The following is a 26,821-nucleotide window of genomic DNA, read 5'->3' on the forward strand; positions in this document are numbered from 1 at the left end:
GAGAGGGTTACTAAAGCACTTGAAGAGAGGGTTACTAAAGCACTGGAAGAGAGGGTTACTAAAGCACTGGAAGAGAGGGTTACTAAAGCACTGGAAGAGAGGGTTACTAAAGCACTGGAAGAGAGGGTTACTAAAGCACTTTAAGAGAGGGTTGCTAAAGCACTGGAAGAGAGGGTTGCTAAAGCACTGGAAGAGAGGGTTACTAAAGCACTGGAAGAGAGGGTTGCTAAAGCACTGGAAGAGGGGGTTGCTAAAGCACTGGAAGAGAGATACTGAAGCAGTGGAAGAGAGATACTGAAGCAGTGGAAGAGAGATACTGAAGCAGTGGAAGAGAGATACTAAAGCAGTGGAAGAGAGATACTAAAGCAGTGGAAGAGAGATACTAAAGCAGTGGAAGAGAGAGATGCTAAGGCAGTGGAAAAGAGGGATACTCACCCTGTAGGGATATCCCCCAGAACTCTGACGTGGTAGTTGTTCTCCAGGTTGATCAAGTAAGACACTGCTGTACCCACCACCACCGCCAGAAGCTCTATGGGTATGGGGAGCTTCGTGTACTTCCTGGCCCGAGGCTGCAACACCAGAGAGTCAGGGATACCGATCAGTATTCCTTGCATTGTCAAGGTTGGATGATTAGTTGGGGTTTAAAGGCTATTAATATTTTAAGTAAAGAAACATTTAATGCGTGGAGGATAGGAGAGTTTAAAATATACTCTCAGTGTATATACACTGAGAAATACACACCTCTCAGTTTAAATACACACCACTGTGTGTGTGTGTGTATATAAATATATATATATATATATATATATATATATATATATATATATATATATATATATATATATATATATATATATATATATATATTATATATATATATATATACTCTGCACCCCTCTCAATTTATATACACTGAGAAGTATATAAACATTTAAAGACACTAATGCCAAAAATATATTCAGAAATATACTGCCAGTGTGTATACGCCGAGATATACACAGGTGTATAAAATATTCGTATTACTAATTAAGAAAATCTTAAATAAAAACTTGAATATTAAAGTCACTTAACAAAATACAAAGTATATACCACAGTGTATACCACAGTGTATGCCACAGTGTATACCTCGGCGCATACCTCGGCGCATACCTCGGCGCATACCTCAGTGTATTCCTCAGTGTATTCCTCAGTGTATACCTCAGTGTATACCTCAGTGTATACCTCAGTGTACACATCATGGGATCTCGATACAAAGAATTCTCCATCTTGTCCAGCCTTTGGACGAAGACCTACTTCGACTAGTGGATGGTACCACTATGACCCCGCCTCCTCCTGCTTCGCCTCACCTCACTACAGTATATAAGCCACGTCTACGGCCCTATGCTGTACATTCTACAAGATTGATGGACTGAACACCGACTCCAGGCTGAGGGACTGATTACCTCAAACTCCTCCTCCTCTCCTTACACCTTTCTGCTTTGTATTGGACTGATGAAGCCACTGTGGCGAAACATTAACTAAATAAAGATTCCCATATGGTTCACAAGTGTCTCAATCTTCAACATATTCATAATATATAAGCATGATAATCTATACTCCAAGAATTGTGTAGGAGATTATCTCCTTAATTATTCAAGTAACATCATTTGCAAGTATTACCACCTTGACAACTTTCTTATTAAAGATCTCAGCTTGTATTTGGGCGGTTTGTATTCGTTTAGTTATAATTCAAAAGTGCTATCGAGAAGCCACCTAATTTTACTGGACTATAATTCACAGTGACCTACTGTCACGAAACCAGAAATAAGTCAGATGCTAGAAGGGAATCAACAAGTTGACCTTCTAGTATTCTCCGAAGGTTTCTTCACTAATAGATGTCGCATTTCATAACACTTTCAACTAGTATAAATTTTGACACATGACCCAGAAGGAAAACACGCACACACACGCTGCTTTCATGGTGTCTGGTTTTAGCAGATATGAGATCCATAATGGTAGTGGAGGTTACCTGGAGGTTACCTGGAGGTTATTCCGGGGATCAACGCCCCCGCGGCCCGGTCCACGACCAGGCCTCCCGATGGATCAGGGCCTGATCAACTAGGCTGTTACTGCTGGCCGCACGCAGTCCGACGTACGAGCCACAGCCCGGCTGATCCGGCACTGACTTTAGGTATCTGTCCAGCTCTCTCTTGAAGACAGCCAGGGGTTTATTGGCAATTCCCCTAATGCTTGATGGGAGGCTGTTAAACAGTTTTGGGCCCCGGACACTTATGGTGTTTTCTCTTAGTGTACCAATGGCGCCCCTACTTTTTATTGGGGGCATTTTGCATCGCCTGCCCAGTCTTTTACTTTCGTAGGGAGTGATTTCTGTGTGCAGATTTGGGACCATTCCTTCCAAGATTTTCCAAGTGTAGATTATGATATATCTCTCCCTCCTGCGTTCCAGCGAGTACAAGTCAAGTGCTTCCAAGCGTTCCCAGTAGTTAAGGTGCTTGACAGCATTTATACGTGCAGTAAAGGATCTCTGTACACTCTCTACATCTGCGATTTCACCTGCTTTGTATGGAGATGTTAATGTACAGCTGTATTCCAGCCTAGAGAGAACAAGTGATTTGAAAAGGATCATCATGGGCTTGGCATCTCTCGTTTTGAAAGTTCTCATTATCCATCCTATCATTTTCTTTGCACGTGCGATCGTGGAACTGTTGTGATCCTTGAAAGTGAGATCCTCAGACATTACTACTCCCAGGTCCCTTACATTATTTTTCCGCTCTATTGTGTAGCCGGAGTCAGTAGTATACTCTGTTCTAGTTATTATCTCCTCCAGTTTTCCATAACGGAGTAGTTGGAATTTGTCCTCATTGAACATCATATTGTTTACCGTTGCCCACTGGAAAACTTTGTTTATATCTTCTTGGAGGTTAACCGCGTCCTCAGCAGATGACAGCCTCATGCAGATCCTAGTATCATCCGTAAAGGATGATACGGTGCTGTGGTGTATATCTCTGTTTATGTCTTATATGAGGATAAGGAATAAGATGGGGGCGAGTACTGTGCCTTGTGGAACAGAGCTCTTCACTATGGCAACCTCCGATTTAACTCTGTTGACCACTACTCTTTGTGTTCGATTTGTTAGGAAGTTAAAGATCCATCTCCCCACCTTCCCAGTTATTCCTTTAGCACGTATTTTATGGGCTATTACGCCATGATCGCATTTGTCAAATGCTTTTGCAAAGTCTGTGTATATTACATCTGCATTCTGATTTTCTTCCAGTGCATCCAAGGCCATGTCATAGTGATCCAGTAGTTGTGAGAGGCAGGAGCGACCTGCCCTGAACCCATGTTGCCCTGGATTGTGCAGATTTTGGGAATCCAGGTAATTTGTAATCCTGCTTCTTAGCACTCTTTCAAAGATTTTTATGATGTGGGACGTCAGAGCTATTGGTCTATAGTTCTTAGCTAATGCTTTGCTGCCACCTTTATGGAGTGGGGCTATATCCGTTGTTTTAAGTGACTGTGGAATTTCACCCATGTCCAAGCTCCTCCTCCATAGTGTACTTAGGGCATGCGAGAGGGGTTTCTTGCAGTTCTTAATGAAAACAGAGTTCCACGAGTCTGGGCCCGGGGCTGAGTGCATAGGCATGTTGTCAATGGCTTTTTCGAAATCTATCGGAGTTAGGGTAATGTCGGAAATCTGGCATACATTTATAGAGTTTTGAGGCTCATTCATGAAGAAATCATTTGGGTCGTCGATCCTCAGACCGATTAGTGGTTCACTAAACACAGAGTCGTACTGGGATTTCAATATTTCACTCATTTCCTTGTTGTCGTCTGTGTAAGTCCCATCCTGTCTGAGTAAGGGCCCGATACTAGATGTGGTATTTGCCTTGTTTTTGGCATATGAAAAGAAATATTTTGAATTTCTTTCAATTTTACTAATAGCTTTAAGCTCCTCCTGCCTCTCCTGGTTCCTGTAAGAGTCATTTAGCTTAAGTTCGATAGTTTCCACTTCCCTGGTCAGCGCCTCCTTTCGTGTATCAGATATTCTAGCACTCCTGAGGAGCTCAGTGACTCTTCGTCGTCTTCTGTAGAGGGAGCGTCTTTTTCTCTCCAGTTTACTCCTGCTCTTCTTCTTTCTTAGGGGAATATGTCTAGAACATGCTTAGGCTACCAGGAAGTTGATCCTTTTAAGGCACTGGTTTGGATCCATGTCATTTAAGACATCTTCCCAACATGTTTCGTTTAGGACATGGTTTACCTGGTCCCAGTTGATGTTCTTGTTGTTGAAATTGTATTTTGTGAAGACACCTTCACAGCTACATGCATTCTGCTGTTCAGGACCCCTATGCATGTACGTCTGGACTTCGATTAGATTGTGATCGGAATTAGTTGTTTTTGATATTCTTATCTCTTATCAGGTCCTCAGGTGACGTTTTGGCAGCACTTTGAGATTTAACCTTAATTTTTAAAGGGGTGGACTGGTAAGCCAGTGGAAGGTTTCGGTCAAATAACCAAAAGCTCCAGTTGCGGGTCATCATATGACTAAGCGTCAGGAAACACTTGTCCTGTTTCCTTATCAATTTTACCTAACCTAACCTATTGTGACAGCGTCACAGTTACGTTAGTCCTCACAGATTAGATGTACAGACGAGACTGAATTTCTTCATTGTGTGTCTTTGTCTAGCTAAGCTGTGTTAATTATGTTTTCCGTCTTTCTCCTGCAGTCAGTGATAAAGTGGGCAGAGTAATGAACCTTGGAGGACGTGTATACCTGGAGTATACCTGGAGAGAGTTCCGGGGGTCAACGCCCCCGCGGCCTGGTTGTGTATATAAATGAATTCTTATTCTAAAATAATGTGATTTGAAGATTCATAAAGACCTTCAAAAGAAACCAGCTATGACACTCCTCTTAGTACGTGTGTTGTGGCGCGAGGGTGTAAATGCAAAAGGTAATCTTTATTGACCTGTTTTCTGTAGACCTTGAACTTCAGCTTGTTGTCATTCTTAGAGAGCATTAAGTCTAGAAAACTTAGGCGGCCATTATTTACTTGTTCCATGATGAGCTTTTGTTGTTTAGTTCTGTTGTGCTGACGCTTCTGGGATTTATGGTCAAAATTTCGTCAATGTGTAACTAGGTAAGACACAAAGGCAACAGTTAGGCAACTTTATTCCGAAACGTTTCGCCTACACAGTAGGTTTCTTCAGTCGAATACAGAAAGTAGGCAGGAACAGTAGAGATGTGAAGACGATGTAATCAGTCCATCACCCTTGAAGTCGTAGAATTTGAGGTTGTCAGTCCCTCAGCCTGGAGAGTTCAGTTCCATAGTCAGGAACTATCTGAAGATCAAGCGACAGTGCGGAGACTTAAATACTGTCGGAAGGAGAGGTTCCTGCCTACTTTCTGTATTCGACTGAAGAAGCCTACTGTGTAGGCGAAACGTTTCGGAATAAAGTTGCCTAACTGTTGCCTTTGTGTCTTACCTACCAACCTGTCGGTATTTTATACCATTTTGATGTTCATCTTGTCAGACACTGCAACACATGGCCTCTTGGTACAGAAAACACCTTGGACAACCCTTTCAAGTGAGAACTGTTGGATCTGAGAGGGACCTGACCTATCAGTGGCTACATTCTCACTACTACTACTACTACTATGCACCTCTCCTTCCGACAGTATTTAAGTCTCCGCACTGTCGCTTGATCTTCAGATAGTTCCTGACTATGGAACTGAACTCTCCAGGCTGAGGGACTGACAACCTCAAATTCTACGACTTCAAGGGTGATGGACTGATTACATCGTCTTCACATCTCTACTGTTCCTGCCTACTTTCTGTATTCGACTGAAGAAGCCTACTGTGTAGGCGAAACGTTTCGGAATAAAGTTGCCTAACTGTTGCCTTTGTGTCTTACCTACCAACCTGTCGGTATTTTATACCATTTTGATGTTCATCCAATGTGTAACTACCTGGTTAATGTGATACTGCCTGGTATATATACTTTCAGTCTCTTACCTCCAATTGTTCCATGTGATGAACGAGACACTTGTGCAACACTTGGGTATCATTACTGTGGGAACGTATTGCCAGCCAGTGACTTCTTCAGAGCAGTACAGAGAAGAACGGTGGAAGATTAAGGAGTTTGAGATAATCAGTCCCTCAACTGGAGTCGATATATTCAGCCCATCAATCTTGATGGTACAGAATATGTGCGAATAAGATGTTTATATACTGGAAACGGTGAGGTGAGGCAGTTGGAGGCAGAGTCATTGGTTACCCAGTAGATAATTCCTCCCCTTATTACATATGCCGTTTTTCTTAATCAGTCTCCTATGTGGAACTTTATCAGAGGCTTTACTTAAGTCTATATACACAATACTGAATTCTTCATCTTGGTCTACTGCCTCAAATACTTTAATGAAAAAGGTTACTAAATTCGCAAGGCAGGATCGTCCCTTTGTGATACCTTGCTGATACTTCGAAGGTGACTCCGAACTGAATCAGCAATTACTGATTCTATCAAATGTCCCATAACCGAGGCTTGGCTAACTGGACTATAAACTGAGGCTAAAGACCTATCTCCCACTGAAAATGGGCTTCACATCAGCCATTTTTCCATGTATATGTTACATTAACTAATTGATTTCAGTCTATCTTCTTGTTTGAGAGCCATGTGACTACTGACTTTGATTTTGCTCAATTTAAATTCGTCCTGGCAAGAATAATTATTTCTGGTATTTCGTTTATATTCTCTTTTGTGAGAGAAAAAAGATACGAAATAAGCGTAGATAATTGTATATATTTGACATTAACAGCCAATTTGTCTAAGTTACATTCAAGTAGGTATATTATTTCTCTAATCTTATTCATACGTACGTGAAGGAATCTTAGGATTGGTCTTTGATTCCCTTACAATTTTAATTTCATATTCTATTAAGGCTTTTCGTATATATCTTTAAATTTTTTCCCTTCATTGAATATTTATTCCAATAATTACCGAGTCTATTGTGTATCTGTTTAGACTTGTCATCAAAATGGTTTTGAAAACTGCGAAGTTGAAGAATGAGACACTTGTGAAACATTTCTCAAGATTGATGGACTGAACACATCGACTGAGGGACTGATTACCTCAAAGTCCTCCTCATCATCTTTTATCCTCTGTATTGGACTGAAGAAGCCACTGACTGGTGAAAAGTTTCCACAATAAAGAATCAAAAATATTTCACAAGTGTCTCTTCCATCCTTTAGGTTTATTCATGGGAATCTTTATTGAAGAAACGTTTCGCCACACAGTGGCTTCATCAGACTGATGAAGCCACTGTGGCGAAACGTTTCTTCAATAAAGATTTCCATGTGTTGCATAACTGTTTCAATTCTTCAACAGGTTTATTCATGCTTGATCTGAATTCTCTATTAGGAATAAACGTAATTATTCTTGTTTGTACAATGTTACAATGTTTAGGAAAGTATTTTGGCAGCTATCACCACCTTCTGTTTGGTCTCCCTTACCATAGTCCAGAGTCAGTATATACAGGCAGTACAAAAACATACTAACTTGACTTAGTTACAGTCATTAACATAACTCCTGAGGTATTGAAACTATGTCGTGTGTAATTATTTTCTCCAAATTCATTAACTTCAAAATTATTTGTCAGTGAATCTTTATCAGTAGAGTTGTGAAAGAGTGGAACAAACTCCCTAGAGGCGTTACTGAAGCTGAAACCTTGTATAGCTTTAATAATAGGTAAGACAAATACATAAGCGGGTGTGACTGACATTCCTAGCATGGGCCAGTAGGCCTGCTGCAGTGCACCTCCTTCCTCATGTTCTTAAGTCCAGTAGGTTATTTCCTGGATTATTTCAAGACATTCTCCCGACTCTGGATTACCTGTCAAATTGTTCCTAATGATCTGGCTTAAAGGAAAATCTCCCATTAAATCTTCATTCTCGTTTCGAGATGCCTGAACAAGTCCCCCCCTCCCCCCCAAAAAAATGGTTATCGTGGTCACTATCGAGGTTTTTTGGGCTGTAGATCACACCTAAGATTACTTTTTCATGTTCTTCGAGAAACTGCAACCAAAACAGATTCCGTGTCTGTCCCTTCCATCTTTACGCAGCTGTTGAAGAAAATTTTTAAGTTTCCCCTAAAATACAAAACAACTCATTTTCTATTTAAATAAATGGTTAAGAAATCCGACAAGTGGATAAATGAGAGACTTGTGCACCATTTTGTTATTATTCCGGATGTCTTCAGTCCATCAATCTTGATAAAAGACTGATGGACTGAAAATATGAACGTCAGACTAAGGGACTGATTACCTCAAACTACTACTCCTTTTCCACCGTTCTTCTCTGTACTGGACTGAAGAACCACTGGCTGGCTACGTAGTTGTATATATTATATTAGGATATATTAAGGGACTAGTAGTAACGTAACAGCGTTACTTAGCTGCGTTGACTGCGTTAATATTAAGAACTTGTTAGTTGATGGTATGGGACGCAGTCAGAAATTATTACGTTTAATTTCCATAAGCAAGGTTATTTTTACACCTATGACACCTGTTGATCTGTAGCACCACCGTGCTGGACACCACCGTGCTGGACACCACCGTGCTGGACACCACCGTGCTGGACACCACCGTGCTGGACACCACCGTGCTGGACACCACCGTGCTGGACACCACCACCATCACCTACCTTGATCACCTCGTTAGTGAACACGAGCACCACCGTGCTGGACACCACCACCATCATCACCTACCTTGATCACCTCGTTAGTGAACACGAGCACCACCGTGCTGGACACCACAATCATCACCTACCTTGATCACCTCGTTAGTGAACACGAGCACCACCGTGATGGACAGACACACCACCACCATCACCTACCTTGATCACCTCGTTAGTGAACACGAGCACCACCGTGCTGGACAGACACCACCATCATCACCTACCTTGATCACCTCGTTAGTGAACACGAGCACCACCGTGCTGGACACCACCACCATCACCTACCTTCATCACCTCGTTAGTGAACACGAGCACCACCGTGCTGGACACCACCACCATCACCTACCTTGATCACCTCGTTAGTGAACACGAGCACCACCGGCTGGACACCACCACCACCATCACCTACCTTGATCACCTCGTTAGTGAACACGAGCACCACCGTGCTGGACACCACCACCATCACCTACCTTGATCACCTCGTTAGTGAACACGAGCACCACCGTGCTGGACACCACCACCATCACCTACCTTGATCACCTCGTTAGTGAACACGAGCACCACCGTGCTGGACACCACCACCATCACCTACCTTGATCACCTCGTTAGTGAACACGAGCACCACCGGCTGGACACCACCACCACCATCACCTACCTTGATCACCTCGTTAGTGAACACGAGCACCACCGTGCTGGACACCACCACCATCACCTACCTTGATCACCTCGTTAGTGAACACGAGCACCACCGTGCTGGACACCACCACCATCACCTACCTTGATCACCTCGTTAGTGAACACGAGCACCACCGTGCTGGACACCACCATCACCTACCTTGATCACCTCGTTAGTGAACACGAGCACCACCGTGCTGGACACCACCACCATCACCTACCTTGATCACCTCGTTAGTGAACACGAGCACCACCGTGCTGGACACCACCACCATCACCTACCTTGATCGCCTCGTTAGTGAACACGAGCACCACCGTGCTGGACACCACCACCATCATCACCTACCTTGATCACCTCGTTAGTGAACACGAGCACCACCGTGCTGGACACCACCACCATCATCATCACCTATCTTGATCACCTCGTTAGTGAACACGAGCACCACCGTGCTGGACACCACCACCATCATCACCTACCTTGATCACCTCGTTAGTGAACACGAGCACCACCGTGCTGGACACCACCACCATCATCATCACCTACCTTGATCACCTCGTTAGTGAACACGAGCACCACCGTGCTGGACACCACCACCATCATCACCTACCTTGATCACCTCTTTAGTGAACACGAGCACCACCGTGCTGGACACCACCACCATCATCACCTACCTTGATCACCTCGTTAGTGAACACGAGCACCACCGTGCTGGACACCACCACCATCATCACCTACCTTGATCACCTCGTTAGTGAACACGAGCACCACCGTGCTGGACAGACACACCACCATCATCACCTACCTTGATCACCTCGTTAGTGAACACGAGCACCACCGGCTGGACACCACCACCATCACCTACCTTGATCACCTCGTTAGTGAACACGAGCACCACCGTGCTGGACACCACCACCATCACCAACCTTGATCACCTCGTTAGTGAACACGAGCACCACCGTGCTGGACAGACACACCACCATCATCACCTACCTTGGTCACCTCGTTAGTGAACACGAGCACCACCGTGCTGGACAGACACCACCATCATCACCTACCTTGATCACCTCGTTAGTGAACACGAGCACCATCGAGCTGGACAGAGACATCACCTACCTTGATCACCTCGTTAGTGAACACGAGCACCACCATGCTGGACAGACACCACCATCACCTACCTTGATCACCTCGTTAGTGAACACGAGCACCACCGTGCTGGACAGACACCACCATCATCACCTACCTTGATCACCTCGTTAGTGAACACGAGCACCACCGTGCTGGACAGACACCACCATCATCACCTACCTTGATCACCTCGTTAGTGAACACGAGCACCACCTTGCTGGACAGACACCATCATCACCTACCTTGATCACCTCGTTAGTGAACACGAGCACCACCGTGCTGGACAGACACACCACCATCATCATCTACCTTGATCACCTCGTTAGTGAACACGAGCACCACCGTGCTGGACAGACACCACCATCATCACCTACCTTGATCACCTCCTTAGTGAACACGAGCACCACAGTGCTGGACAGACACACCACCATCACCTACCTTGATCACCTCGTTAGTGAACACGAGCACCACCGTGCTGGACAGACACCACCTACCTTGATCACCTCGTGAACACGAGCACCACCGTGCTGGACAGACACCACCATCATCGCCTACTTTGATCACCTCCTTAGTGAACACGAGCACCACCGTGCTGGACAGACACCACCTACCTTGATCACCTCGTTAGTGAACACGAGCACCACCGTGCTGGACACACACACCACCATCATCACCTACCTTGATCACCTCGTTAGTGAACACGAGCACCACCGTGCTGGACACACACACCACCATCATCACCTACCTTGATCACCTCGTTAGTGAACACGAGCACCACCGTGCTGGACAGAGACACCACCATCATCACCTTCCTTGATCACCTCCTTAGTGAACACGAGCACCACCGGCTGGACAGACACCACCTACCTTGATCACCTCGTTAGTGAACACGAGCACCACCGTGCTGGACAGACACCAGCTACCTTGATCACCTCATTAGTGAACACGAGCACCACCGTGCTGGACAGAGACACCACCATCATCGCCTACCTTGATCACCTCGTTAGTGAACACGAGCACCACCGTGCTGGACAGACACCACCATCATCATCACCTACCTTGATCACCTCGTTAGTGAACACGAGCACCACCGTGCTGGACAGACACCACCATCATCACCTACCTTGATCACCTCGTTAGTGAACACGAGCACCACCGTGCTGGACAGACACCAGCTACCTTGATCACCTCATTAGTGAACACGAGCACCACCGTGCTGGACAGAGACACCACCATCATCGCCTACCTTGATCACCTCGTTAGTGAACACGAGCACCACCATGCTGGACAGACACCACCATCATCACCTACCTTGATCACCTCGTTAGTGAACACGAGCACCACCGTGCTGGACAGACACACCACCATCATCACCTACCTTGATCACCTCGTTAGTGAACACGAGCACCACCGTGCTGGACAGACACACCACCATCATCACCTACCTTGATCACCTCGTTAGTGAACACGAGCACCACCGGCTGGACACCACCACCATCACTTACCTTGATCACCTCGTTAGTGAACACGAGCACCACCGTGCTGGACACCACCACCATCACCTACCTTGATCACCTCGTTAGTGAACACGAGCACCACCGTGCTGGACAGACACACCACCATCATCACCTACCTTGGTCACCTCGTTAGTGAACACGAGCACCACCGTGCTGGACAGACACCACCATCATCACCTACCTTGATCACCTCGTTAGTGAACACGAGCACCATCGTGCTAGACAGAGACATCACCTACCTTGATCACCTCGTTAGTGAACACGAGCACCACCATGCTGGACAGACACCACCATCACCTACCTTGATCACCTCGTTAGTGAACACGAGCACCACCGTGCTGGACAGACACCACCATCATCACCTACCTTGATCACCTCGTTAGTGAACACGAGCACCACCGTGCTGGACAGACACCACCATCATCACCTACCTTGATCACCTCGTTAGTGAACACGAGCACCACCTTGCTGGACAGACACCATCACCTACCTTGATCACCTCGTTAGTGAACACGAGCACCACCGTGCTGGACAGACACACCAGCATCATCACCTACCTTGATCACCTCGTTAGTGAACACGAGCACCACCGTGCTGGACAGACACCACCATCATCACCTACCTTGATCACCTCCTTAGTGAACACGAGCACCACAGTGCTGGACAGACACACCACCATCATCACCTACCTTGATCACCTCGTTAGTGAACACGAGCACCACCTTGCTGGACAGACACCATCACCTACCTTGATCACCTCGTTAGTGAACACGAGCACCACCGTGCTGGACAGACACACCACCATCATCACCTACCTTGATCACCTCGTTAGTGAACACGAGCACCACCGTGCTGGACAGACACCACCTACCTTGATCACCTCGTGAACACGAGCACCACCGTGCTGGACAGACACCACCATCATCGCCTACTTTGATCACCTCGTTAGTGAACACGAGCACCACCGTGCTGGACAGACACCACCTACCTTGATCACCTCGTTAGTGAACACGAGCACCACCGTGCTGGACACACACACCACCATCATCACCTACCTTGATCACCTCGTTAGTGAACACGAGCACCACCGTGCTGGACAGAGACACCACCATCATCACCTTCCTTGATCACCTCGTTAGTGAACACGAGCACCACCGTGCTGTACAGAGACACTACCATCACCACCTACCTTGATCACCTCGTTAGTGAACACGAGCACCACCGGCTGGACAGACACCACCTACCTTGATCACCTTGTTAGTGAACACGAGCACCACCGTGCTGGACAGACACCACCATCATCACCTACCTTGATCACCTCGTTAGTGAACACGAGCACCACCGTGCTGGACACCACCATCATCACCTACCTTGATCACCTCCTTAGTGAACACGAGCACCACCGTGCTGGACAGACACACCACCTACCTTGATCACCTCGTTAGTGAACACGAGCACCACCGTGCTGGACAGACACACCACCTACCTTGATCACCTCGTTAGTGAACACGAGCACCACCGTGCTGGACAGAGACACCACCATCATCACCTACCTTGATCACCTCGTTAGTGAACACGAGCACCACCGTGCTGGACACCACCACCATCATCACCTTCCTTGATCACCTCGTTAGTGAACACGAGCACCACCGTGCTGTACAGAGACACTACCATCACCACCTACCTTGATCACCTCGTTAGTGAACACGAGCACCACCGGCTGGACAGACACCACCTACCTTGATCACCTCGTTAGTGAACACGAGCACCACCGTGCTGGACAGAGACACCACCATCATCGCCTACCTTGATCACCTCGTTACCTGGAGTTTACCTGGAGAGAGTTCCGGGGGTCAACGCCCCCGCGGCCCGGTCTGAGACCAGGCCTCCTGGTGGATCAGAGCCTGATCAACCAGGCTGTTGCTGCTGGCTGCACGCTAACCAACGTACGAGCCACAGCCCGGCTGATCCGGAACTGACTTTAGGTGCTTGTCCAGTGCCAGCTTGAAGACTGCCAGGGGTCTGTTGGTAATCCCCCTTATGTGTGCTGGGAGGCAGTTGAACAGTCTCGGGCCCCTGACACTTATTGTATGGTCTCTTAACGTGCTAGTGACACCCCTGCTTTTCATTGGGGGGATGGTGCATCGTCTGCCAAGTCTTTTGCTTTCGTAATGAGTGATTTTCGTGTGCAAGTTCGGTACTAGTCCCTCTAGGATTTTCCAGGTGTATATAATCATGTATCTCTCCCTCCTGCGTTCCAGGGAATACAGGTTTAGGAACCTCAAGCGCTCCCAATAATTGAGGTGTTTTATCTCCGTTATGCGCGCCGTGAAAGTTCTCTGTACATTTTCTAGGTCGGCAATTTCACCTGCCTTGAAAGGTGCTGTTAGTGTGCAGCAATATTCCAGCCTAGATAGAACAAGTGACCTGAAGAGTGTCATCATGGGCTTGGCCTCCCTAGTTTTGAAGGTTCTCATTATCCATCCTGTCATTTTTCTAGCAGATGCGATTGATACAATGTTATGGTCCTTGAAGGTGAGATCCTCCGACATGATCACTCCCAGGTCTTTGACGTTGGTGTTAGTGAACACGAGCACCACCGTGCTGGACAGACACCAGCTACCTTGATCACCTCATTAGTGAACACGAGCACCACCGTGCTGGACAGAGACACCACCATCATCGCCTACCTTGATCACCTCGTTAGTGAACACGAGCACCACCGTGCTGGACAGACACCACCATCATCACCTACCTTGATCACCTCGTTAGTGAACACGAGCACCATCGTGCTAGACAGAGACATCACATACCTTGATCACCTCGTTAGTGAACACGAGCACCACCGTGCTGGACAGAGAAACCACCATCATCACCTACCTTGATCACCTCGTTAGTGAACACGAGCACCACCGTGCTGGACAGACACACCACCATCATCACCTACCTTGATCACCTCGTTAGTGAACACGAGCACCACCGTGCTGGACAGACACACCACCATCATCACCTACATTGATCACCTCGTTAGTGAACACGAGCACCACCGTGCTGGACAGACACACCACCTACCTTGATCACCTCGTTAGTGAACACGAGCACCACCGTGCTGGACAGACACACCACCTACCTTGATCACCTCGTTAGTGAACACGAGCACCACCGTGCTGGACAGACACACCACCTACCTTGATCACCTCGTTAGTGAACACGAGCACCACCGTGCTGGACAGAGACACCACCATCACCACCTACCTTGATCACCTCGTTAGTGAACACGAGCACCACCGTGCTGGACACCACCATCATCACCTACCTTGATCACCTCGTTAGTGAACACGAGCACGACCGTGCTGGACACCACCACCATCACCTACCTTGATCACCTCGTTAGTGAACACGAGCACCACCGTGCTGGACAGACACCACCATCATCACCTACCTTGATCACCTCGTTAGTGAACACGAGCACCACCGTGCTGGACAGAGACACCACCATCATCACCTACCTTGGTCACCTCGTTAGTGAACACGAGCACCACCGTGCTGGACAGACACCACCATCATCACCTACCTTGATCACCTCGTTAGTGAACACGAGCACCACCGTGCTGGACAGACACCACCATCATCACCTACCTTGATCACCTCGTTAGTGAACACGAGCACCACCTTGCTGGACAGACACCATCATCACCTACCTTGATCACCTCGTTAGTGAACACGAGCACCACCGTGCTGGACAGACACCACCATCATCATCACCTACCTTGATCACCTCGTTAGTGAACACGAGCACCACCGTGCTGGACAGACACCACCATCATCATCACCTACCTTGATCACCTCGTTAGTGAACACGAGCACCACCGTGCTGGACAGACACACCACCATCATCGCCTACCTTGATCACCTCGTTAGTGAACACGAGCACCACCGTGCTGGACAGACACCACCATCATCACCTACCTTGATCACCTCGTTAGTGAACACGAGCACCACCGTGCTGGACAGAGACATCACCATCATCACCTACCTTGGTCACCTCGTTAGTGAACACGAGCACCACCGTGCTGGACAGAGACACCACCTACCTTGATCACCTCGTGAACACGAGCACCACCGTGCTGGACAGACACCACCATCATCACCTACCTTGATCACCTCGTTAGTGAACACGAGCACCACCGTGCTGGACACCACCACCATCACCTACCTTGATCACCTCGTTAGTGAACACGAGCACCACCGTGCTGGACAGAGACACCACCATCACCACGGGGTTCACTAGTGTCAACTGGTCCACTACATCCCTGTAGGTCTGAAACAAAACAGTCAAGTGTTTATCTTAGAGATTTGCGCACCCGTTATATGATCTTTAAATAAATTTAAAAAAATACTAATTATATATATTTTTTTTTATTATCACACTGGCCGATTCCCACCAAGGCAGGGTGGCCCGAAAAAAAAAAAAAAATTCACTATCATTCACTCCATCATTGTCTTGCCAGAAGGGTGCTTTACACTACAGTTTTTAAACTGCAACATTAACACCCCTCCTTATATATATAGATAGAGATATATATATATATATATATAGATATATATTATATAATCAATAACACGGCACTAGCCAAGGACTCGAACCCATGCTGCTTTGGCCTGCCTCATGGTGTGCGAAAATACATGACGCCCTTATCCACTCGACCCTACGATCCTTAAGATTAGGGCATCCAGCGGAACTGGATGTTGTACTCGTTACCCAAGGACACACGATGGTGTGGATGACTCTAGGCTAATTTCATTCTAGTCCCTTTTTTGTATACCAGTTCAACGACCAGTATTTTATATTACTGTAACCACGAACGAGTGGGTAACGAGTACAACATCCAGTTCCGCTGGATGCCCTAATCTTAAGGATCGTAGGGTCGAGTGGATAAGGGCGTCATGTATTTTCGCCCACCATGAGGCAGGCCAAAGCAGCATGGGTTCGAGTCCTTGGCTAGTGCAGTGTTATTGATCAATACCACTCGTTCGTGGTCAAATATAAATATATATAAATTATATATATATATTATATAAAGTAATTGGGCAAGTACTTAATTAATTATAATTTTTACTAGTCGAGTCTATAGTCTTGTAGTACCAATATAATTATCTCTTATTAGTCTTGTAGTACCAATATAATTATCTCTTATTAGTCTTGTAGTACCAATATAATTATCTCTTATCTTTCTCTACATCATCCACATTATTTTCATTAATTCTCTTTTTTTCTTTTTAATATATCATTTGGTTCATATTTTTTCATTCGTTGTGATGACATTATCATCACTTCTGAAACAGTTTTCAAAGATTCAGTTTTCCTTTTTAAATATTTGCTTTGCTTGAGTTTATTCCAGTTTATTCTGTTTATTCATACACTGTTTTGATCCACTCTCCTCCACACTATTATAAACTAAGGCCAACTGAGGTATTTTTAGTGATTTCTTAAAATATGATTTTTTTTCTTACTCCAGTAATTGTGGTAATTTATTTTTTGTTCCGTTTAATGTTCTGAAACATCACTTGTATATATTGTTCTGTGTGTGTGTATTCACCTAACTGTGGTTGCAGGGGTCGATTCATAGGTCCTGGTCCCGCCTCCACCACCTCCCTTTCCAGACTAGCCCACTTCCTGACATCTCTGACTGAAGAAATACTCCCTAACATCCCTGTGACTCATCTGAATCTTCAACTTCCAATTGTGACCCCTTGTTGCTGTGTCTCATCTCTGAAACATCCTGTCCCTGACCTGTGTGTCTTAAATACTCACGTAGATAATCTTGAAGGGCCCGTTATAGCGAGTTATGGAGATACCGAGGAGATACTTGATCTGTGAGGTCATGACGTGTACAGCAACTCCCGTGGTGAACCCAGAGATGAGCATGTCGTTGAGAAACATCCCGTACAGCTCTCCCATCTGAACCACAGCCAGAGACACCTGCACCACAAACACTTCCGTCTTATCAAACATGTATACATAACAGGTCACTGGAAAGGTCTGGTTTAGGTGCATTACGTAAACAGTTTTTCTTACACTTTCAGAAAAAGAGTGAACAGTTATTCACTTAGCTTTAATAAAATGGTCACTGATGGAAAGAAGCGTATTGTAATTAAGATGTTTAGTAAATAATTATGTTTATGTAGGTACAGGTACGTGTGAGTACAGTTATCATACATAGTAACATAAAATATTTCTGGCTACTTGCAACTATGAAAATAAATACTATATATTAAGCATTTTAAGAACACATTAATAATTCACTGGTCAACAGTTATTTTCTGGTCAATGATATTACACCGATTTTAGGGAAAGTTTGTGGTGCTAATTCCGACTATGTCATCGGTATTGCTTGACTAGCTTTTGATAAATTTGTTATCCCACTGAAAACCATAAAAGATGTGAAAAATCGAGTGATTAGGCGGCACTAACTTACAAATCGCACTGAATTTTTTTATTTTTTATTTGGATGTGATACATAATTATACAAAGAAATATAATAATTGGGTGTACATGCCCAAAGCCCCTTGTATGCAGGGCATTATGGGCAGGCTTAAAATTTATTTACATTACGCAAAAGCTAAATCTTTTAATACATACCAGCACTTCATTCTATATACTAACAGGTTTAATATAGTAAGGTAATTCAGATACCACTAATTACTACTTGTGACAATGTTGTTTGTACGATTTTCATCAATGTTGGTCATCATCAATGTTGGTCATCATCAATGTTGGTCATCATCAATGTTGGTCATCATCAATGTTGGTCATCATCAATGTTGGTCATCATCAATGTTGGTCATCATCAATGTTGGTCATCATCAATGTTGGTCATCATCAATGTTGGCCATCATCAATGTTGGTCATCATCAATGTTGGTCATCATCAATGTTGGCCATCATCAATGTTGGCCATCATCAATGTTGGTCATCATCAATGTTGGTCATCATCAATGTTGGTCATCATCAATGTTGGTCATCATCAATGTTGGTCATCATCAATCTTGGTCATCATCAATCTTGGTCATCATCAATGTTGGTCATCATCAATGTTGGTCATCATCAATGTTGGCCATCATCAATGTTGGTCATCATCAATGTTGGTCATCATCAATGTTGGCCATCATCAATGTTGGCCATCATCAATGTTGGTCATCATCAATGTTGGTCATCATCAATGTTGGTCATCATCAATGTTGGTCATCATCAATGTTGGTCATCATCAATCTTGGTCATCATCAATCTTGGTCATCATCAATGTTGGTCATCATCAATGTTGGTCATCATCAATGTTGGTCATCATCAATGTTGGTCATCATCAATGTTGGCCATCATCAATGTTGGCCATCATCAATGTTGGTCATCATCAATGTTGGTCATCATCAATGTTGGTCATCATCAATGTTGGCCATCATCAATGTTGGTCATCATCAATGTTGGTCATCATCAATGTTGGTCATCATCAATGTTGGTCATCACAGTTTTGTTGAGTCAGTGGGTGATACTCCAATATACGAGTTTTAATATGTATCGTAATAAGATAAAACCATTCACATTGTTACATGTACGAACTGTAATGTAGTTACTTAGAATTCACATTAACCTAGTCCATAAACTGTACCAATATAGAGTAATGAATTAATCTTAGTGTGCCCAAAATGCCTAGTCATGCTAGGTGTGATAGTGGCCCTCTCTGTACTTAGTATTTTATATGTAACCACACAATATCCTATAATTTGTAAACCCCGCATTGTAATCTTCATAGAGAATAAACTTGATTGATTGATTGCCCAATCTGTCATTTCAAGCCTCTAATGGAGTAGCTACTCTAACAATCACCACTCCCTTCACTCCTCATTTTACAAACCACCTTCACTCCTGACTCATGACGTCGTATCTAGTAAGGGAGCCTATTTATAACGTACCTGGGTTTATCTCAGTATACTACACAAGTACACAATAACACTACTGACAAGTATGATAACCTACCACACAGGAGTACACAATAACCCACCACACAGAAGAGTATAACCCACCACACAGGAGAGTATAACAACTCACCACACAGGAGAGTATAACAGTCCACCACACAGGAGAGTATAACAACTCACCACACAGGAGAGTATAACAGTCCACCACACAGGAGAGTATAACAACCCACCACACAGAAGAGTATAACAACCCACCACACAGGAGAGTATAACAGTCTACCACACAGGAGAGTATAACAGTCTACCACACAGGAGAGTATAACAGTCTACCACACAGGAGAGTATAACAGTCCACCACACAGGAGAGTATAACAGTCCACCACACAGGAGAGTATAACAGTCCAACCACACAGGAGAATATAACAACCCACCACACAGGAGAGTATAACAACCCACCACACAGGAGAGTATAACAACCCACCACACAGGAGTGTATAACAACCCACCACACAGGAGAGTATAACAACCCACCACACAGGAGAGTATAACAACCCACCACACAGGAGAGTATAACAACCCACCACACAGGAGTGTATAACAACCCACCACACAGGAGAGTATAACCCACCACACAGGAGTGTATAACAACCCACCACACAGGAGAGTATAACAACCCACCACACAGGAGTGTATAACAACCCACCACACAGGAGAGTATAACAACCCACCACACAGGAGTGTATAACAACCCACCACACAGGAGAGTATAACAACCCACCACACAGGAGTGTATAACAACCCACCACACAGGAGAGTATAACAACCCACCACACAGGAGTGTATAACAACCCACCACACAGGAGAGTATAACAACCCACCACACAGTATAACAACCCACCACACAGGAAAGTATAACAACCCACCACACAGGAGTGTATAACAACCCACCACACAGGAGAGTATAACAACAGTAACAACCCACCACACAGGAGAGTATAACAACCCACCACACAGTATAACAACCCACCACACAGGAGAGTATAACAACCCACCACACAGGAGAGTATAACAACCCACCACACAGGAGTGTATAACAACCCACCACACAGGAGAGTATAACAACCCACCACACAGGAGAGTATAACAACCCACCACACAGGAGAGTATAACAACCCACCACACAGGAGAGTATAACAACCCACCACACAGGAGAGTATAACAACCCACCACACAGGAGTGTATAACAACCCACCACACAGGAGAGTATAACAACCCACCACACAGGAGATTATAACAACCCACCACACAGGAGAGTATAACCCACCACACAGGAGAGTATAACAACCCACCACACAGGAGAGTATAACCCACCACACAGGAGAGTATAACAACCCACCACACAGGAGAGTATAACAACCCACCACACAGGAGAGTATAACAACCCACCACACAGGAGAGTATAACAACCCACCACACAGGAGAGTATAACCCACCACACAGGAGAGTATAACAACCCACCACACAGGAGAGTATAACAACCCACCACACAGGAGAGTATAACAGTATAACCCACCACACAGGAGAGTATAACAACCCACCACACAGGAGGTATAACCCACCACACAGGAGTGTATAACAACCCACCACACAGGAGAGTATAACAACCCACCACACAGGAGAGTATAACAACCCACCACACAACCCACCACACAGGAGAGTATAACAACCCACCACACAGGAGAGTATAACCCACCACACAGTATAACAACCCACCACACAGGAGAGTATAACAACCCACCACACAGGAGAGTATAACCCACCACACAGGAGAGTATAACAACCCACCACACAGGAGAGTATAACAACCCACCACACAGGAGAGTATAACAGTCCACCACACAGGAGAGTATAACAACCCACCACACAGGAGAGTATAACAACCCACCACACAGGAGAGTATAACAACCCACCACACAGGAGAGTATAACAACCCACCACACAGGAGTGTATAACAACCCACCACACAGGAGAGTATAACAACCCACCACACAGGAGAGTATAACAACCCACCACACAGGAGAGTATAACAACCCACCACACAGGAGAGTATAACAGTCCACCACACAGTATAACAACCCACCACACAGGAGAGTATAACAACCCACCACACAGGAGAGTATAACAGGAGAGTATAACAACCCACCACACAAAGTATAACAACCCACCACACAGGAGAGTATAACAGTGAGAGTATAACAGTCCACCACACAGGAGAGTATAACAACCCACCACACAGGAGAGTATAACAACCCACCACACAGGAGAGTATAACCCACCACACAGGAGAGTATAACAACCCACCACACAGGAGAGTATAACCCACCACACAGGAGAGTATAACAAACCACCACACAGTATAACAACCCACCACACAGGAGAGTATAACATACCACCACACAGGAGAGTATCCACCACACAGGAGAGTATAACAACCCACCACACAGGAGAGTATAACAACCCACCACACAGGAGAGTATAACAGTCCACCACACAGGAGAGTATAACAGTCCACCACACAGGAGAGTATAACAACCCACCACACAGGAGAGTATAACAACCCACCACACAGGAGAGTATAACAGTCCACCACACAGGAGAGTATAACAACCCACCACACAGGAGAGTATAACAGTCCACCACACAGGAGAGTATAACAACTCACCACACAGGAGAGTATAACAACCCACCACACAGGAGAGTATAACAACCCACCACACAGGAGAGTATAACAACCCACCACACAGGAGAGTATAACAACCCACCACACAGGAGAGTATAACAACCCACCACACAGGAGAGTATAACAGTCCACCACACAGGAGAGTATAACAGTCCACCACACAGGAGAGTATAACAGTCCACCACACAGGAGTGTATAACAGTCTACCACACAGGAGAGTATAACAACCCACCACACAGGAGAGTATAACAGTCTACCACACAGGAGAGTATAACAGTCCACCACACAGGAGAGTATAGTGTAAAACAACCCACCACACAGGAAAGTATAACAACCCACCACACAGGAGTGTATAACAACCCACCACACAGGAGTGTATAACAGTCCACCACACAGGAGAGTATAACAACCCACCACACAGGAGAGTATAACAACCCACCACACAGGAGAGTATAACAACCCACCACACAGGAGAGTATAACAACCCACCACACAGGAGAGTATAACAACCCACCACACAGGAGAGTATAACCCACCACACAGGAGTGTATAACAGTCCACCACACAGGAGAGTATAACAGTCTACCACACAGGAGTGTATAACAGTCTACCACACAGGAGAGTATAACCCACCACACAGGAGTTTATAACAGTCCACCACACAGGAGTGTATAACAGTCTACCACACAGGAGTGTATAACAGTCTACCACACAGGAGAGTATAACCCACCACACAGGAGTGTATAACAGTCCACCACACAGGAGAGTATAACAGTCTACCACACAGGAGTGTATAACAGTACCACACAGGAGTGTATAACAACCCACCACACAGGAGAGTATAACAGTCCACCACACAGGAGAGTATAACAGTCCACCACACAGGAGAGTATAACAGTCCACCACACAGGAGAGTATAACAGTCCACCACACAGGAGAGTATAACAACCCACCACACAGGAGAGTATAACAGTCCACCACACAGGAGAGTATAACAGTCCACCACACAGGAGAGTATAACAACCCACCACACAGGAGAGTATAACAACCCACCACACAGGAGAGTATAACAACCCACCACACAGGAGAGTATAACAACCCACCACACAGGAGAGTATAACAGTCCACCACACAGGAGAGTATAACAACCCACCACACAGGAGAGTATAACAGTCCACCACACAGGAGAGTATAACAACCCACCACACAGGAGAGTATAACAACCCACCACACAGGAGAGTATAACAGTCCACCACACAGGAGAGTATAACAGTCCACCACACAGGAGAGTATAACAGTCCACCACACAGGAGAGTATAACAGTCCACCACACAGACTAGAAAACGCTCATGGTTGTCAATCTTGCACTGACAACGCACTCAAGTTAGGATCACAACGCACTCAACAAGTTAGGATCACAACGCACTCAAGTTAGGATCACAAGGAGTTACTCTTACAACTTACCTCCCATATACCCACAGCGAGGGCAAGTATAGCACCAATCTGCTGAGGTGTGTACTGGGTATCTTGGGTATCATGAGTGGTGGTGGTGCTGGTGGAGAACAGAAACGTAGTGTCGTTGTCTATGATCTCCAACGTAGTGTTGGAGAGCGTTGGAGATACACTGCCTCCGGGGTCCTCGCTAGACAGCTCCCCTACCACCTTCGCCATCATTAAACTAGCAATTGCAAATGTGCCTATAAATAAAGTTTAAAATGAGTAACATGTTCACTACATCAACCACGAAGTGTAAACAAATGAATTAAGTAATATGGATAGGAATTGGTAATAAATTATTGAAATGTTATATGTCAGGTCAGAGAAGACTGGAACCTGTGACCACTTCAACACATAATACAGTTTCAGAACTTAATTTATTCTGTATTTCAGGAAGTCTCATTTGAAAGTTATGGGAGCATAATTCTATTGCTACTCTGTAGTATAATTTAGATTACTATAATTTGATATTTTTTCACATCCATAATTATTAAGCATCGTATTGGTGCTCTTATTGATTTATGCTCTCAATAAGAACATTGTAATGGCGTAGTTATAAGTTCTCCACACCAGCAGGGGGTGACCTGGGGTGACCTGGGGTGACCTGCTATGGATACGGAGGGGGATGTGTTCAGGACTGTAAAAAGTCAGTTTAAATACAACATATTGGCTGGGTATCGTCTCCGCTCATGAACAAGTTACGATCTTTTTGATTGGAAGGTACTGTTCGTACTTCTATTTTTTTTTTTTTTTTTCAGATGTCCGGAGCACAGTCTATGAAGTCCTGTTGTACGACCGTGTGAGGAATGACAACAATTCCAAAACATGAATTGAGGATGGAGTGTTATTTAGTTAGTTGTGTCGCCTGAGTGATTAGTTTACTGTGCAACCCCCTCTCCCCCTCCCTCGCAGTTCATCCTGTGATATGAAGCACAAAAAACAGGATTACAGAGGTCACAATGGGTCTGTGTCACTACACAGAACACTAGAAGCACAGCCTTGCTGCACACACTACACAGAACACTAGAAGCACAGCCTTGCTGCACACACTACACACAACACTAGAAGCACAGCCTTGCTGCACACACTACACAGAACACTAGAAGCACAGCCCTGCTGCACACACTACACAGAACACTAGAAGCACAGCCTTGCTGCACACACTACACACAACACTAGAAGCACAGCCTTGCTGCTCACACTACACAGAACACTAGAAGCACAGCCTTGCTGCACACACTACACAGAACACTAGAAGCACAGCCCTGCTGCACACACTACACAGAACACTAGAAGCACAGCCTTGCTGCACACACTACACACAACACTAGAAGCACAGCCTTGCTGCTCACACTACACAGAACACTAGAAGCACAGCCTTGCTGCTCACACTACACAGAACACTAGAAGCACAGCCTTGCTGCACACACTACACAGAACACTAGAAGCACAGCCTTGCTGCTCACACTACACAGAACACTAGAAGCACAGCCTTGCTGCACACACTACACAGAACACTAGAAGCACAGCCTTGCTGCTCACACTACACAGAACACTAGAAGCACAGCCTTGCTGCACACACTACACAGAACACTAGAAGCACAGCCTTGCTGCACACACTACACAGAACACTAGAAGCACAGCCTTGCTGCACACACTACACAGAACACTAGAAGCACAGCCTTGCTGCACACACTACACAGAACACTAGAAGCACAGCCTTGCTGCTCACACTACACAGAACACTAGAAGCACAGCCTTGCTGCACACACTACACAGAACACTAGAAGCACAGCCTTGCTGCACACACTACACAGAACACAAGAAGCACAGCCTTGCTGCTCACACTACACAGAACACTAGAAGCACAGCCTTGCTGCACACACTACACAGAACACTAGAAGCACAGCCTTGCTGCACACACTACACAGAACACTAGAAGCACAGCCTTGCTGCTCACACTACACAGAACACTAGAAGCACAGCCTTGCTGCTCACACTACACAGAACACTAGAAGCATAGCCTTGCTGCACACACTACACAGAACACAAGAAGCACAGCCTTGCTGCTCACACTACACAGAACACTAGAAGCACAGCCTTGCTGCACACACTACACAGAACACAAGAAGCACAGCCTTGCTGCTCACACTACACAGAACACTAGAAGCACAGCCTTGCTGCACACACTACACAGAACACTAGAAGCACAGCCTTGCTGCACACACTACACAGAACACTAGAAGCACAGCCTTGCTGCTCACACTACACAGAACACTAGAAGCACAGCCTTGCTGCACACACTACACAGAACACTAGAAGCACAGCCTTGCTGCTCACACTACACAGAACACTAGGAGCAAAGATTTGTCCCTGACACTACGAAGAACGTCAGAAACATAACTTCACTATCATAACTTCAAACATGCAATTCAGAAATGAACACAGAGGAGGTTAGGTAAGGTAAGATTGGTCAGGAAACAGGACCAGTGTTTCTTAGTTACATAATGACCTGCCACTATAGCTTTTGGTCATCTGACCGAGGTCTTCCACTGGCTTACCCA

General features: G+C 45.5%; 1 protein-coding gene across 3 annotated transcripts in view; it reads right to left on the reverse strand.

The window, feature by feature from the left end:
- The window catches only part of LOC128684301 (prestin), a 149,867-nt gene that overhangs the window by 49,104 nt on the left and 73,942 nt on the right, over positions 1-26,821 (reverse strand). For all 3 annotated transcript variants that reach the window (XR_011392499.1, XM_070089196.1, XM_070089192.1), the window contains exons 5-8: positions 24,225-24,457; positions 17,860-18,027; positions 16,261-16,365; positions 436-569 (exon numbers count right to left, since the gene is read on the reverse strand). Coding sequence is in view for 2 of the 3 variants with exons in the window: in XM_070089196.1 (XP_069945297.1) it covers positions 436-569; positions 16,261-16,365; positions 17,860-18,027; positions 24,225-24,457 (640 nt within the window). In the remaining variant the exon portion in view is untranslated. The remainder of the gene's footprint in view (positions 1-435; positions 570-16,260; positions 16,366-17,859; positions 18,028-24,224; positions 24,458-26,821) is intronic.

The sequence above is a fragment of the Cherax quadricarinatus genome, chromosome 2 (assembly GCF_038502225.1).
Source record: "Cherax quadricarinatus isolate ZL_2023a chromosome 2, ASM3850222v1, whole genome shotgun sequence".
Taxonomy (NCBI): Eukaryota; Metazoa; Arthropoda; class Malacostraca; order Decapoda; family Parastacidae; genus Cherax; species Cherax quadricarinatus.